This window comes from Sceloporus undulatus, chromosome 4 (genome assembly GCF_019175285.1).
Source record: "Sceloporus undulatus isolate JIND9_A2432 ecotype Alabama chromosome 4, SceUnd_v1.1, whole genome shotgun sequence".
Classification (NCBI taxonomy): Eukaryota; Metazoa; Chordata; class Lepidosauria; order Squamata; family Phrynosomatidae; genus Sceloporus; species Sceloporus undulatus.
In genome coordinates this window covers 95,415,362-95,432,983 of record NC_056525.1, presented here as the reverse complement: position 1 = coordinate 95,432,983, position 17,622 = coordinate 95,415,362, and the positions used below count along the sequence as shown (strand labels likewise).

The 17,622-nt window shown below is 40.2% G+C and overlaps 1 protein-coding gene across 1 annotated transcript in view; it reads left to right on the top strand.

The window, feature by feature from the left end:
• LOC121928999 (geranylgeranyl transferase type-2 subunit beta-like) overlaps positions 1–4,064 on the top strand; it is a 7,785-nt gene extending 3,721 nt beyond the window's left edge. Inside the window, exon 5 of the mRNA XM_042464324.1 lies at positions 4,024–4,064. Within this exon, the coding sequence (XP_042320258.1) occupies positions 4,024–4,064 (41 nt within the window). The remainder of the gene's footprint in view (positions 1–4,023) is intronic.
• Positions 4,065–17,622: the final 13,558 nt, after the last annotated feature.

Sequence of the window (17,622 nt, the reverse complement as noted above, 5' to 3'; positions counted from 1 at the left end):
GGTAATCACCCTTTACATGTTACAATATTTGTAGACAGCTTGCAGCACAGGCTACAAGGTACAGTATTGCAAAATAGATCAAATACAGGTTTCTCTTACCCTTTGATGCTTTGTTTTCTGACAACTTGCTCTTTCAGTTCTTGCAAATTACAGACCAGTTCCATTAATTCGACAGGGGTTCCAGTCTTTTGTCAGTACGTCTTGCCTGCAAGGTATTGGTACTGTTTGCATGCACTTTTGTGTGTATGTCGTGTATGTGTTAAGTTAGCTTTTGAACACATCAAAAGTGATTTATAGCATGTTATTTACATTTTTAATGGCCAAAATGCATTTACAATTTTTTAAAAACCCTGGATTCCACTTTTTAACCAATTTTACTTTCTGACAGAGCTCTAGTACCTAACTTGTCAGATAAGTGGGGGTTTCCTATACAATGGCTCAGGATTCTAACATAAGATACCTCCGTGAAATTCAGGAGAGGAAAATGTCCTATCCTCATCCCTCTTATAGCCAACTATGCTTCAATGGCCATGTTTTTATGGTTTATTTATTCATTTGTTTGATGGTTCATTAGATCATTTATATCCTGCCTTTCCTGAAGGTAGCATGCATAGCCCCCCTCTTTTATTTTCACAATAACCTTGTCAGACAGATCAGACTGGGAGAAAATGACTGCCCTAAGGCCACTCATATCCAGACTTTCATGGCTCAATGGGGATGTAAATCTCCAAAGTACCAGCCCAATACTCTGTATATATACCACACCATCTGTATATATACCACACTGTCTGTCTAGTAGTTGAGATTGCTAGGCTGGATGGGAATATATTATTTAAGTATTGAATGTAGGAGATGCTCACGTCACATTATTTCATCTCTCCAAAGATTTGAAAGCCATAGGCAAGATCTCTCCATGAGACTGAGTATCTGCATTTCAAGCAATATTTGTCTCTATTTTCTTAGCAAGGCTTAAAATTCTACAGATGTCATGCTTCTCCAAATGCCACTTTAAAAAATAATCATTTTAAAGTTTATTTTAATCAGCACAGCAATTCTAATGATCTAAAGGCACATCTCAAATGATAACATGTGTAATTTCTAATGCTGTATAGAAATGTATGAAAACCCAACACTCCCCACCATTAAGCACACTGCTGTCAGATCTTGATAAGAGAAGTACTGGGATGTTTCAAGAAATAATAAGAGTAGCTTATTTAGCTGTGCTTGAGTGCTTACAGAAAATTGCAGGCTATTTTTAAACTTACATTTGATAGTTTGTAACTTATAAAGCAACTTTGGCTACCTGATTTTGTTAATAATAAATCATGAGGTTGAGTGTGGAAATAATTGAGGGTCCTAATCCTGAACATTATGAGAAGCAATCATTTCCCCCAAGGACTGTATTCTCACCTCCTTGTGCAAATGATTCACATTTTTAATTCTACACACTACATTACACACACTACTATGAAAAAAATGTCCCTTGGCAGTACCAAGATTCAGTCCTATTAATAAAAAAGGTCCCACTAAAATTGATGTGATGCACATTATTCTTGACAAACAATACAAAAAGGGATCTTGTAGCATCTTTGAACCTAACTGAAAGAAGTTTGGTAACATAAGCTTTCATAGACTTACATCTACTGTATCAGATGCATGGAGTGAAGTGCCTGGGAACAGACCTGTATTGCTATGAATCTGTTCCTAGGCTTCACTACATGCATCCTTGAATACATTTTGGAAGAAGCCTTCATGAGGTTTTGAAGGCTTAAAACCTCTATGTTTACTTATAGAAGACTTATTCCAGCACAGGTTGTTTTGCTTCACATAGGCATTTTATGTGCCTTCAAACTGACTTCAGCTTCTGGTGACCCCATAATGGGGTTTTCTTTGCAAGACTTAATCAGAGCAATTTGCCATTGTCTTCCTCCTAGGCTGAAAAAGTATGACTTGACCAAGGCCACCCAGTGGGTTTCCATGGCTGAGCTGGGATTCAAACCCTGGTTTCCCAGCGTCCTAGACCAACACTCAAACCACTACACCACACTGGCTTCCTGAGCATGTTGTTAGGTTTCAAGAAAAAGATCACTGAAACATGTAAAACTGCTCTTCTTTTTTTGTGATATTGGAACTTATTCCTATTCTTTCCATCTTATTTCTGCCTGGTTCCATTTCTTCTTCTGTTCAAGAAGACATGCCCAGGAACACACTACTTCTACAACTGTGCATTGTACAGAAAGCTTATGTGCATGCACAGTGAATGTAATTAGGCTTCTTTGCAAATTCAGGATTTCTGCTTCTTTGGAATATTTCTTTTCACTGGAATACAGTTGGACCTCTATACCCACAGAGACTGTATCCACAGATTCCACCATTCACAGCTTGAAAATATTTTATATATATATATATATATATATATATATATATATATATATATATATATTATCTAAAGCAAAGCTTGATTTTGCCATTCTATATAGGGGACACAATTTTACTATGCCACTGTATATAATGGGACTTGAACATCCACTGATTTTGGTATCCATGGAGAGTCCTGGAACCAAACCCCAGCAGATACCAAGGGCCAACTGTATTACTTTTTTGGACTTCCACATCCAGCAAAGAACAAGGAAAAAGAAAGGAAGAAAAAAGTCAGGATTGTCCATGCCATTGTATTTCCCATTCCCATGACTGGTTGTGAAAAGTGGACAGTAAAAAAAGCTGATAGGAAGAGAATCAACTCACGTGAGATGTAATACTAAAGGAGAGTTCTGTGGATATCATGGACTTCTAAAAAGACAAATAAATGGGTCCTAGAACAAACCAAGCCTAACCTCTCCTTAAAAGCCAAGATGACTAAACTGAGACTGTCATAACTTTCTATGGCTCAATAGAAAAGACAATGATGCTTGGCAAGGTAGAAGGCAGTACCAAAAGAGGAAGACCCCATTGCAGGTGGATAGACTCAATCAGGAAAGCCATAGCCCTGAGTTTGCAAGACCTGGACAGGGCCATTGATAACAGAGTGACTTAGAGGTCTCACATTCATAGGGTCAACATACGTTGAAGTCAACTTGACAGCTGTTAGCAAACAACAGCAGATGTTCAAAATACAACTGAGCTCCACTGATTATGCTGAAATCAAGACGTCCAAACCTGTGCCATCTCTACTTCTGCTCATAGTAGCAGAATAAGCAGGGTAGCTTAGTCACCTAAGTTTTTGATGTGCTGTATTAAAAATGAGAGTAATTTCCCAAAGCTTTAACTTAGGTTTTTTGGCTTGTACTCACATTCAAATCAGTGCCATTTAGAAAAGAACTTTCCCTTTTTCTTTTGGCCATGATATGTGGATTCACTAGCTTTAATTTTTCCTTCCACAGCATTTAACAATTGCTTGGTTCTCAGTTATTTTGTTCAGCTCTGTCTTATTCAATATTATCTTTGGTTTTTCAAGAACACTTGCACCAATAAACTGTCCCCTCTTATGTAATTTAAATATCACCCAGACAAGTGTCAGATCAACATCCGATACAGAACTAGTAAAAGGCAAATTCTAATTTCCTGCTTGAGACTTCCTAACATGCCCTGCTTTTGTAAAATAACATTATTTATAGTCTTCTGCTAAAACCATTTATTCTGCTGGTGTGGCTCTGCCACCATGGCAATATGTTCAGCATGTTTCACAGATCTGATATTTATTATTTAGTCATTTATTAAAATATTTATATCCCACCCTTTAGTTGAATATCTCAGGGTGACTTATAATTAAACCAACTGGAAACTATAATTTATTACAAAATAATTATTGTTAATACAAAATTATTACAAAATAATAAATTATTACAAAAGTTTAAAAAAATATATGCTAAATAGTCTCCCAGATTAGACAGTTTTAAAAAACAGTTAAAACAGTCTTGAATATCCATAGAATAATACTGCTCAAGTGCCTGGAAATTTATCAGAGCAGGCAAATGAGGGTTTAACCCTGGTGTCTCCATGTCTGACCCCTTTGGCTCTTCACAGCTCAGAAAGGTTCTGCTGGTGATGTACTGAAGATTGAATGAAGGGGCACCTTCGTTGCTGTGTAGCAGATGTAAAAAACACCTTGCCAATTTTGGCCATATCACTCTGTGACCAGCCCATTGCTTTCTAGCCTTCTTCCAGTTGTTTCATTGCTCACGACCTTCTGTAACCAAGGTGAATTATGGCCTTCTCCGACTGAATTGGACATTTAGGAATAACTTCACAATAGCCTTTCATCTCACAATTCCAGTGAGACCAGGTTTTGAAAGATACGCTAACCATGTCAGCTGAAAATCCTCAGAACATTAAAAAATCCTTCTTCATAAGTCTGGGAGCAGGCCATCTTACTGGCTCCTTGTCCCTGCAGAGAAGCCTGCTACTGCCAAACCAATGTCATAAGGGGTGCCGTGTTCATGGGCATGATTTGTGTACCTCCCTAAACCAGATATCCATCTAGTGACAAAAAAGAGTCTGTATCCAGTTGGACCATGTGTACTGCGACAGCCTCATGGTCATCATGGTAGCCATGAAGTCCCAAGCAAGTCCTGTCGACAGCCTAAGCATGGATGTGGAAGTTGAAATCTCCCGAAACTACATCCAGCACATCCTGAAACCACCTTCTAACCAACTTAGCCAGGAAGGCTGTCTGGGTAGCATGGTAGGCAGACACCTCTTGTCCCTTCTGCTATTTCACCCAGCACAAGGTAGAACCCTCAAAGCTTGCTAAACAGATGGGCTTTCTTGTGAGATGAAAGATCCTTGGATGATGCAACCTCTCCCTCTCCGCCCCTGACATGGCTGGATTGTACCAACTACTCACGTGGACAAATCTGGGACAAGTTTAAATTTATGGAGCCTTTGGCATTTTTGACATGCCAAAGTGTTTGGGGTTGACTTTTTTTGATTGTTTCGAGACCTCCCTCTAATATCTAACAAATGAATTACATACCTGGACCAACCCTGGGTGACAGTTTATAGATTATTAATCTCTCACAGAAACAAGAAAGCATCATCGGGAGGGAGTCTGGGAAAGTACTTTAGGCTATTTCTGCCTTAGAATAAATTCAAGGCACAAAGGCTGTATCTAAGGGTATTCAGACTACAGAATTAAAGCAGTTTGACATTACTTCAACTCTGTAGGGTTTCTGCAGACCAAACTGAATACCTCACCAAATCCAGGATTCTGTAGGACAGAGTTATGGCAGTAAAAGTGGTGTCAAATTGCTTTAATTCTGCTTTAAGGATACACCCTTCCACATTCAACTGGGTTAAACAGATTACTTCTGTCACTGTGTACAAGACTGAACATCAGTAGAGAAAGAGATAACCTTGCTGATCATAAGCATTCCTAACCCAAGCATATTTTGACCATTGTAATTTCTTTAGATATTATTCTAACTGTAGCCCTCCAAATATATTGGACTGAAACTTCCATCAGCCCTAGCTACTATAGTCCAATGGTGGAGGCCACAACATGCCATCCTGGTATTAAAGATTTTGCTACAATTTAGCCTGAAAAACTCTCCAGCTGTGTGATATGCAAAACAGAAATAACAAAAACTACAGTAAAACTCAAGAATGCACCACACTTCACTGTTATAGTGCTATGATTCCATTTAACTGTCATGACTGAATCCCACATGGAATACTGGGATCTTTACTTCGAGAAGGACTAGAGCTTTCTGTCAGACTTCTAAATAACCTCATGTAACCACAGGACTCCATTGGATGGGTGATTCTAAACAACCTGTTAATAAAATATGGATTTAATTGAGAAGATTTTCATTTGGGATGTTTGTATTTTAGGACTGGCATGGGGTGGGGGAGGAATCTGGGAATTACTTGTTTTGCCAGTGTGGTTGTAATTAAATGGCAATCCCTGTAGTCTATTGCTTCAGGGTTTTCTGAATGTAGGCACCAGAGAATATACTTCTCAAAATGATGATGTCTTTCTTCTTTTCTATGAAGAAAGGATAGTTGGATGCAGTAAAAAACCTCCTTTTTATTTAAGAGAGCTTAATTACCAGCTACATAATCCCAATAGATCTGGGTGTCTGACTGAATTTCCATGATAATTGCAAAGATGTTATTATGTGATGTTGACATTACTCCCAAAGAGCTGTGCTTGCTTTCTCATAGTTCAGTCCTTCAAAAATCTAAAATACAAGTGGAAAGATGATACGCTTTTCAGAAACTACCTGAGATATTGATTATTTGGACATTTTCCTGTGGACAGAACAAAAAGCAACTTCCTTAACTGTTAGGTTGGGTCTGCGATGTAGATGTTTTTCTGCATGTTGTTGTCTTTTCTCCCCAGAAAAACATTGCCATTTTGTGCTGTGAAGATACTCTAAAACATCTGATGAAGAACCATCTCTCCAATTTTGTCTTGTCCCTTGCTAATAGATTGATTAATCAATATGATCAATAGAATCATATTAATCATGATTAATAGAAATCATATGATACCCTAAGCCTCTTCAGGGCTACCACTGGCATATGTCTGCTATAAGCTTCTTTGGGCTGGACGAGGAGAGACAGAATTTCCAACCCACCTCCCTATTGGGCATTTCATTCATAATTGTGTATTTATGTATCTAGAGTCTCATCAGAACTGTTCATGTATTTGTTTTCCAAGTATGATTGGCATAGACCTGTGCAGTCCCTGGTCTACATGTTTTATTGTCTTCTGTGAAAGCAAAGGGTTCTTGTAGTTGATATATTTCTGAATCAAGTCTCTAGACATCCTATGGATGGCATTATTTCTGACATGGGGAAAATAGGTTCAACAACACAAAAATATGGAAGTAGCTTCGAACAAACATGAGGCTATTTCTTCACATAGAAGAGTACCAGTGCTATGGGTGTTTCTATATGATTGCTATCTGGAAAAATGCCACTGAAAGTAAAAATCATGTCCATCTATGTTGCTATGTCTCACCCTGAAAGAGGTGGCTTATTGCATGTTGCAGTCCATGGGTGGAAAAGTATTGTTTTTCTTGCTTGATTGAAGTGCTGATTGAGTAAATAGTTGGTGAAAGCTCAGCTCGAAAGATTCCTTCTTGACATGGCATTTCCTTAACCATAGGTTTCAGCTGGTGCAGTTGGTGAGGACTCGAAGAGTGCCTTCTCCATGACTGTGCATCCTCCGGAATCAGTCAGCCTTCCCCCTGCTCTCTTTCATCCAGCAGCTGAAGACATTCATATTTAGGCAGGCTTTTAAAGTGGTGAATTTTACTTATGTAGCATGTGTGAGTAATTGTGTCTGTCCTTAATGCTTTTATTTTTTTATTGAATGGTTTATCTATGTTTGTTTTTTACTCTATTTTTATTATGTTGTTTTGTGTGCCTCAAGTCATTTCTGACTTGGAGACCCAAGGTGAACCTATCATAGCAGATTGTTTGAGGACGTTTGTCTTTGAGGTCTGAGGAGTATGTCCGAGGTCACCCAGTGAGTCATGGCCAAGGAGGGATTCGAACCATTTCCAGAGTCATGTCGAACCTCAATCTTTATACCATTCTGGCTCTTTTTATACTCAGTAATACCGTATTTAATTCTTCTTAACTTTTGTAATAGTTTTAGTTGTATCTTTGGTTAAATTTGGTAGCCTCACTGAATCCCATTTGGGAGAAAGGTGGGCTATAATCAATAAAAAATCTTCTCTCCTAGATCAGCTGGAGTGCTGCTAGTGTAAGAAGAAGCCAGTGTGGATTCGTAAGATATTCTGGGGTTTGGGCACATGTTTCGGAAAAGAAGAAATCATATTAATAAATGATATTGGAAGGTCACCCAGATATTGAGATAACACGCAACATTTCTTCTTAAGCGATGAAAATACATTTCTTTGCTGGATTTTAGGCTTTTGCATAGAAGAGATGGATGGGGTTGTCCATCAACATGGCAGATTCCTCTATTCAGATCACTTTAGATTTTATACACAAGACAGGATTCAAGTATAATATAGCAGTCATGATGTCTTAACTCTAGAGAACCATGGTATAATGGCTGAATGTGGACTAGGACTGGAGACCAGAGTTCAAATCCCACCAGGAAAACCCACTGGGTGACTTTGGGGAAATCACAGTCTCTCAACCTCAGAGGAAGACATGGCTAGCCACACTGAAGATTCTTACCAAGAAAACTCAGGGTAGGTTTGCCTTAGGGTCACCATAGATGGAAACACTTGAAGGTAAACATCAACAAATGGAATGTTGTGACAAAGCATATAATGCATCAGGATTTTGTTCATTTCACATCTACACAAAGAAATAGAAGGGATGGTGGGGTGGGGGGGGGGGAGAAACTACAGTCCTTAAATTCAAAATTAACCAGTTAATTAAATCAAACCAGGTTATTTAATAGGGGAAAGCCCCAGAAACAATGGACATTGCATCTCTGGGAAATGAGAGTGTGGCAAAATCCATTTAATTTAGAATGTTAATAGAATTGGGGGCTTTTGTTTGTTTTGGAGAGGAGCAGGGTTTTTTGTTTATAAAAAAGAGAAATGGTTTTTTGGCACATAGTTTGCTGACAATGCCTTTGGCAATCTTATTAAATTTCAGTAAAGGACACTAACTAAGAGCTACAAATACTTTCCATTAGTGTTTATGGGATATTTAGAAAAACTATGGATCTATTAGTACCCTGAAGAGCTTTATCCATTGCTTTTTTTAATTAAAGAAAAAATATCAGTGGAGGATGGACAAGGTGATGTTATCTGAATAGCACGCTCTGGCTAAACTTTGAATTAAACAAGTGTTTGCAGCAGTTCACATAGGCTTGCTGTGAACTTACACACACAGGAAGATTTTATTGCTCTTTGTTTCTTATTATTGTTTTAGTGCCATCTATGTAAAACGGGGAACTGTATAGTTTCTAGAGCCCTTTATAGACGCCATAATTCAAGGTATCAGGCAATGGATGAGTGTGTTCTTCTGATTAGCCAAGGCTAAATTTTTAAGATTTTTTAGGAATCATGCATAGAACTGTTACACTCCAACTCAGATATGATTGGAAGCACAGCTACCCAACATTGGTGGACTCAACTCCCAGTCTTCCTTCACTTTTGGCTATACTAGCTAGATTTGCTACAAGTAGCAGTTCAACAAAAGATGGGAGGACAACTGATTCCCCCACTGATCTAAGAGTTGCATATTCTCAAACACAAGATTGAGCCAAGACCTGGTGTTGTATTAGGTGAACAGCAACTGGTACTTTCCACTTCAGTCAGATGAATGCAAAGCCCATTATCTCACATGCACTTCTCTGCCTAAGCCCGAAAGGAGGACAAGCTGTTGGTTATATCATTGAAGGTTGCTGCTGCCCCTTCATAGTCGTCAAATCTGCTGCCCACTCTGCTAATAGTATGACCTCTCCTACCCATCAATGTCCCACAGCTAACATGGGCCAGACCATGCCCTACCACTTCCATTTTTTCCTAGGGTTGTGAAGGCAAGCAAAAAACCACGATTCCATCATATTTTTTAAATACCTGCAGGCAGAAGAGTCTGATAAGCTCCCCAACTCAATCACCCCTCAAGACTCTGGTTTTACTCTGATCGCTCCCTGAACAGCCCATTCTGTGACTGTTTTGCTGACAGCTAGAAGAGACAAATAAATAATAAATAAATAAATAATAATAAATATTTATATCCTGCCTCTTCCGTTTTGGGATCGGGGCGGGTGGTGGTAACAACAACAGTTTGCAACATAGAAAATAATAATATACCCTATACAACACAGACCAAGATCTTCACCAAGTCCTTGGAGTATCTATAAGGTCCTCCCAAGCAGATGTCAACATATATGATAAAAATCTTCCTGTAGATAACGACACAAGACCCAGATCTTACAATTAGACCCCCCAGCATCTATACAAAGCCAGAATCTGATGACATGACGGGTACCAAGAAAGATAAATCAGAAACAAACAGCAAAGTCCTGAGGAAGAGTTTAGTCAAATGGAGGGTGAAAACTTCCACATACTTTGCAATGACCCAACACCCTCCCCACCAAAAAGGATGCAGGCATAAAGCAGACTTACCTTATGTCACTAGCAGGTTCTTGCCATGATTTGCTGGCTCTGACAATGATTTCTCCTGTGTATTTTGAGCTGCATCCACAGTCTTTTTTTTCTTAATGCCACCATTCCCTCCACCTGCATAAGCACAGCAGTACAGTACATCTGCGAGATTCCTATTACTGAGATCGGGACTAAGAAAACCTATTCTACTGAGACAAAGTTGCTTCTCTCCTGTTGTCTCTTTAGTAAAATAGGTGCATTGCACATCTAATGAAATTGCACAGCCAAAATAAAAAACCTCAGGATAAGGTTGTTTCACACACACAGTTATAGCACTCTCATACCACATTAACTGCCATGGCCTGTACCTTCCATGGATCCTGGGATATGTGGTCATATAGTCTGTGAGGCATGAAGCAGTGTTCCCAGAGGCTATGGAGAGCAGTTATTCCCAACTTTAGTTCCCTCCAAGTGTTTGTATGTACCATTGCACACCAGAGTATGGCAACGTATTATGAAAAGGAACCTATTATACAGTTTGCTTTTGCCTGAGGGCCTACTGGGAAGGGCAGTTGTTTCTCATCTCTTCTGCTGAATTTTGCACTTTGTTTGAACTTAGTTTTGCAGCATTTATGGTAGCTTGGGAGTGAAGAGGAAAATGGAGGAGAAGTGGTTTTTTTGGGGCTTTGAAAGAGTGGTGACAGAGGATTCAATCGAACAGTGGAGATATAGTGAGAATTCTAAATACCTAGGGAACTACAAGCCCGAGATTTCCATAAGATGCGTCTGCAGTTACAGTGGTGCCAAAGTTGTTATAAAATTTGTTGTTACATGTAACAGACAACATGTACCCCAAGCCAAGCATTTTCCAGTCTTTTGACTTACCAAATTGCCTTCATGGGAAGATGTTTTAACTGTAATTTGTTTGTTTTGTGCTATTGTCATTTTGGTTTTGTGTATGTGTGTGTGACTTGTGTTGCTTTAGTTTGGTTTTTTGTTCTTAGTGTTATGTTTTAGAGATCTTAGTGCTCTGAGGTTTGGGGTGTTTTAGAGAAACTTTGGGCTTGTAGGTCAATTTCTATGGAATGTGGCTGTATGTTGGCTAAGAGTGTCAGGGATGCAGAGATTCCTTAGAGAGTGTTAGTGATTATAATTTTTTTTTATTTGTGGTTTTAATTTCATGGGGTCCCAAGCCCTCGTGCATGTGAGGCATCCTGTAATGAGTCATTTTTTCTGCTTGTATGGTTTGTCGTTCAGCTTGTAGAGAATGTTGAAGTTGCCATGTTGCATTTGACTCCTTTCCAAAGATCTGGCCTTCTTTTGGGTTTGGCTCTTTGAGAAGAGTTTTTTTTGTTCTCTATTGTTAGGATTTCATTGAGATCTAGAAATGTTGTTTCTATCTGTTTTTTATGTAAGCCATACTTGACATATAGCAAACTATCTCTTTTATGTTTGCTCCGTCTGCTGGGATTGGTGTGTGTGGGATTGCATTGTGGTATGGTGCTCTGACCAGGAGGTTGCTGAGATAATATTGGAAGGGAGGCAGTTGGTGAGCCAAGCTGGTTCAGGTTGTTTTTGTGAAGTTTGGGCTTTCCGACGGCCCTTTGGGATGTCCGGAGGCGTCCCATTTTTAAGGGGGTTTTGCGCCCTGGGCCTGTCGGATCGTGTACAAGATGTGTTTCTACATGGCCGGGAGCCATTTTACGCATGGAGACAGGTCCGACGGTGCGCGCTGTGGTGGGGGCCCTGGCGCCTCGCTAGTGCAAAGGGAAGGGAGTCATTTTGGAGTTCTTTTTTTTGGTCCGGGGGAGGTCGGGGGTCTATGGTGGGGGGGAATTTGGGGTGGGGCAAGCCAGAGCCGCAAGGGGGTGTGTGTGTAGTATCTGATTGTAATACAGAAGGAGGACGGATACGGGAAGAGAAGGAAAGTTTTACTATTATAATGCATAAAGTTTTTGCCTGAGTTTTTGAAATTGTGTGTGTTTAATTAGGGTAATTTTAACCTTGCTGGTCATTTCTGACAGTGAACATCATGGACTGAGCTATGGCTTCTTAAAGTTTTCTGAGTTTTAACTATTGAAGCCTGGATTCTTTAGTAGCTATTCCTGCTGGTCTGATAGTTACCTGTTTATTGCTTGAGTTGTGAAAATGCTTGAAAAAAATTAGCTTTGGAATTGTGTGCAATGCTTAATTGTTCTGTTGCTTTGGCAACTATTTTTTTAAAATATTGGGATCTCTGTCAGGAGGAGGACAGTGTCCTGGTATGTTGCCCAAGTCAACATCTGTGTATTTCTGCTCCCTTCTCTTCCCATTTTCTTGTCCTGCTCTGAGAAACCTTAGAACTCCTGATACTGACCTTCAGTCTCTGTTGCTGGATTTGGAAACATTACAAGCTACTTGTTTTAGGAAAGCTATTTTGCTGCTTTTTTCATTAGGCCCCTGGTAAAAGGTCTGTACTTAGTTTGTCACTTTAGTAGTATATTTTTAATACTTTATTAAAAAAATCATTAAAACCCATTAATCATCCTGAAATACTTTTTGAAGCAATAATTTAATACACAACACTTTGGCATTTTTGACACAATTCTACCCTTGCTCTTAAAAAGTACCACTTTCACATTTCTACATCACATCAGTTCCTCAGAAATAAAACCTTGACCCACTGCAGCTATTCCAGAAATGTCGCTATGGTTCAGCTTTGGCAGGTGATACAGTGTTTTTACAATTAATCTCCTATGAAGTTGGTGTATAGATTTTGACTATGTTTATTTATTCTGTTGTTCTGCATTCTTACTGTAACAAAGAAGATTATGCATTGCCCTTGGCTATTAATTTTCTTTTAAAACTTAATTTGTTTTTTAACTATGCATTTCCAACTGAACATTCCCTAAAGAGTGGGTGTGGTATATGCTTGTGCGTTAAATTAGGATCCACTGAGACATAGAACAGTATGACATAAGCTGGCCCAACCAGGCAAGAGGCCTCATTGCCAGGGTTAAAAAATCTCTTACTGTGTGTGTATCCTGAATGTACTTGGGCATATAGAAAATGCTTCTTAAGCAAAAACTTTATTGCAATGGGGGATAACAATCCACTGGAAACTCATGCACAACGAATTTCCCCAAGATGTCTTTAGACTTTTATTTCATGTTGTTTCAGGATGAGCAAAGTTGGTTTGTAGATTGTGTGGTAACCCCCATCTCCACCTCCAGTCCTGACCTCTGATGTCCAACTGAAAAGGGAAGGGAGAGAAGAAAATAAGAATTTTTTTGTTTTAATGGTAATGGGGGCAAGACAACTACCCTGCAAAGGCAATATCACCACACCAAACTTGGAATTCAAGCTCTGATCCAGTACTATGGGGAAAGATCTTAATTCCTACACTAGCTAAGAAGATCTCAGTTGAACTGTTATTTTCTACAATATATGTTTTTAATCACATCCTTGGTATCTGATTGTGTGCTACATTGAAAATCAATAGATTTGTAGTCTAAGAATATAGATCATGAAACTGTAAGAGTCTTGGTTTAGGGCAGGGACCTATAAAAGAAGGATGCTAAAGACACTCTGGACAGACAAAAGAAGTGAAAAAGTGACAGATAAATGCACAAGCAATAAAGGAAAGAAAGAGAACAAAATGAAAAGGAAGTAGACTAAACTAGAAGCATGAGCAGCACTGCAGTGGTTTGTGTGCAAAGATAAGAAAATTACTCAATGACAATGTAGAGAAATAGAAGACAAAAAAACAAGATGATGGACCTATTCCACAAGATTGAGAATCAGGGAAAATTCAACCAAGCCGGGATGCTCTACGACAATAAAAATAACATAATTCAAGACCAGGAGGAATAAAAAGACGATGGATGCAATACACAAAGATTATATAAGGAGATGACAACATGGACACTGAACAAAAACCATATGAGATGAATCCCAATCTAAAAGCTGAAGTGAGTGCAATAAAGGAAATGGCAAAAAAAGACTCCAGGACAGAGATATTCCAACAGAACTGTTGCATTCCACAGTGACGAGTCAACTCGAGTGCTAACCAACATATGTCAACAGATATAGAAAACAAAACAAGGCCAACGGATGGGTGGCAATCAAATACATTTCCCATCCCACAAAAAAGGAGACACAAGAGACTGCAGCAACTATAGAACCATAGCACTAATCACCCTGCAAGCAAACCATGCTCAAAATTCTACAACATAGACCCAACCATACTAGAGAGATAAATCTCAAAGTCTAAGCAGGGTTAGGAACGGAAGAGGCACCAGGGATCACATTGCAAGTTCCAAAATAAATCAGCATGGCTTTATAGTTACAGAAAGCCTTTGACTCATGACCATGAAAACTATGCAATGCCCTTAAAGACTGGAGTGCAAAACACTGATAGTCCTGATGAGGAATCTGTACTCAGGATGGAGGCTGTCAGAACTCGGAGAAACAGAATGGTTCCCAATTGACAGGTTGCATCCTATCACCCTACCTATTCACTTTATGCAGAACTATTGTAAGGAAAGCAGGCTTGGACACAGAAGGAGGAGTGAAAATAGGAGGAAACAATCTGAAATATGCGATGACACCATAATACTGGCAGAGAGCCTACAGGGAGATCAAAGAAGAAGTGCAGAGGCAGCTTACTGTTGAACAGAAAGAAACCAAATATGACTACAGAGACTTACACACAATCAAACTAGACAAGAGGAAATAGAAATAGTAAAGAGTTTTCAGATTGGATCAAAGATTTGGTCAGAACGGGAACTGCGGCCAGGAAATCAGAAGAAGATTAAGAATGTGGAGGGTGGCTATGAAAGAACTAGAAAAGATCCTAAAATGCAAAGCCATACAACTCAGCACAAAAGTCAGAACCATACAAGCCACTGTATTTCCTATTACTGTGTATGGATGTGAGAGCCGGACAGTCAAGAAAGTAGATAAGAGGAAAATCAACCATTTGAGATGTGGTGCTGGAGAAGAGTGCTAGAATTTCATGGACAGCCAAAAGGACAAACAAATGGGTCCCAGAGCAGATCAAGCCTGAAATATCCCTAGAAGCCAAGATGGCAAGACTTAGGGCCCGAATAGATAGGCCAAAATAAAGCTGCTTTGGGTCACTTTTGAGGTATGCTATTTAAATGATGCATGTGTCCTAAGAGGCCAAAAACCACACCAAAGCTGTGCTCCAGTCCTAAGGAAACCCATTAGGTGACCTTGGGCAAGTCACACTCTCTCAGCCTCTGAGGATGGCAATGGCAGACCCCCTCTGAAGAAACTTGCTAAGAAAACCCTGTGATAGCTTCACCTTAAGGTTGCCATAAGTTGGAAATGACTTGAAGGCAGATAACACACACATACACACCAGGCTGTATTATGTTACCTATGGGATTCTTTTTATGTTGTCTATTGGATTCTCCCCCCGCCCCTTCCCATAGCACATTAGCATGTCAGTTTTTCTTCTGGAGTGGGACTCATGTGGTTCTCCAAAGTTGCTTGATTGCAAAACCCAGCATTCTTTACCATAAGCTGTGCTGGCTGAGGCTGTTGGGAAATGCAGTCCCACAATTGTGTGAACAGTTCCCAACCTCATTGCATATGACTCTTAATGATGGGGTAATATCAGACCCAGACCTATGCACTTGAGTTTGTCAAGTCCTTATATTGGAAGAAAGGCGGGATATGAGTAAATAAAATAAATAAAATAAAAATAAGTGATAAGAAGGAGCATTGGCAGCGGCTGTAGTCTGAAGAATGATGCTACCAGTTCAATCCCCCAGAGGATGTTTGGCCAGTGGCTCATTGATTCTATAGAAAATGGATTTGAAACAAAGGGACTCCCATTGATTCTCTCCTTCCTTTTTTTGTTCAAAGTGGTGTGTCTGTGTGTGGAAAGAATCAACACTGAGGCTGCCGAAACCTTGAGTAGTTCCAGAGTTGCTCTTTGGATCCCAGCCAATACATGTTGTAGTTTATGTGTGTGTGAATGCTCCCCCAACCAATTTCTTATTGGCAGCACATTGCTGTGAAGCTGCCACAGAACTCTCCTGGATGAGAGCATTTAAAACAATAGAAAATGGCTGCAGTCTTTGAAAAAAACAACAACACACACACACACATTACCATTGCTTGAGGGGGACATAGGACTTTTTGAGATTACAGTTCATTCCTGGTAGTGTGGATCCATTCTGGGAGATGTAGTGCAATAGCAACTGAGGCAGTGCAGTGGTTTGAGTGTTGGACTACAACTCTAAAGACCAGGGTTTGATTCCCTGCTTGGTCATGGAAACCCACTGGGTGACCTTGGACAAGTCACACTCTCTCAGCCTCAGTGGAAGGCAAGAGCAAACCCCGTCTCCTCAAAAAAGGTATGGGAGAGGCTCTCCCTTTGGGGCTGTGACTTGAAGGTATGCATGAATTCTAGTATTAAGTTTAAGAGCTCAGAGCCATTTATCTGGATGTAGTTTGAGCATTGGACTGCAACTCTGGTGACCAGGGTTCAATTCCCAGCTTGGCCATGAAACCCGCTGATGAGCAAGCCACACTCTCTCAGCCTCGGAGGAAGGCCACGGCAAGCCGCCTCTGAGCAAACCTTGCCAAGAAAACCCAGCAATAGGTTCCCCTTAGGGTCACCATGAGTCAAAAATGACTTGTAGGCACACAACCACAATATTGATGATCTGGAGAGGGAGGGCAAGGTAAGCCAAAGCTGAAGAGCATTGTGAAATCTTGGCCATAAAATCTCCCTTCAGCATGACACAGGCTTTTCATATCCCTTGAGCATGACCCATCATCTCCAGGGCAGGCCCCAAAGCCCTTTTGCTCAGTGGTTCTGGGACAAACTCCAAAGCTTTGTGGTGGGTTTGGGCAGAGAGAGTAGGCTTTCCAGCAATTGTGCGTGTGTGTTTGTGTCTGTGTGAGTGCATCACCCTGGTAAGCGACTCTTCCTTTTCACCACAAGCAATTGCGGCAAGGCTTTGGACAAAGGAAAGTTTGTTCTCTGTGTGAGAGAAGCTTCCAGCGTGGCATTTGATACCTTCTTTGCAGATGATGAGTTTTGGGAGGAGAGAGGCTCTTTTTTAAAAAATACACATACATACACAACACATACAATTGTACTTAGGGACTGCCATGAAATAACATTGGTGTGTATGTTTGGGTGAATTTTTTGTCTTTAACACTTTAATGGGTGTGGTAAAGAAGTACTCTGCAGAAACCATTTGATGTGGGCCCACCTGAAGTGCCATGGCTCAATGCTGTGGAATTCTGGGAATCAAGGTTTGTTGTGGCACCACAATAGAGCTTATGATGGGCCTCTCATCAGGCTGGCAGAGGGGGTTTGCCTTTCTTGCTGTCCTCTGAGGCCCTTGCCCTGGTGCCACACGAAATGACAAATCCCAGAAGTCCACAGCACAGGGCCATGGCGGTTGAAGTGGGGTCGAACCGGATTACTTTGCAATGTGGATGGGGTTGGTTTTGTCTGAGAGCCAGACAGGTGTTGCAGTTTGAGTGTTGGGCTACAACTCTGGAGGCCAGGGTTCGAATTCTGGCTCAGCCATGGAAATCCATGTGGGTT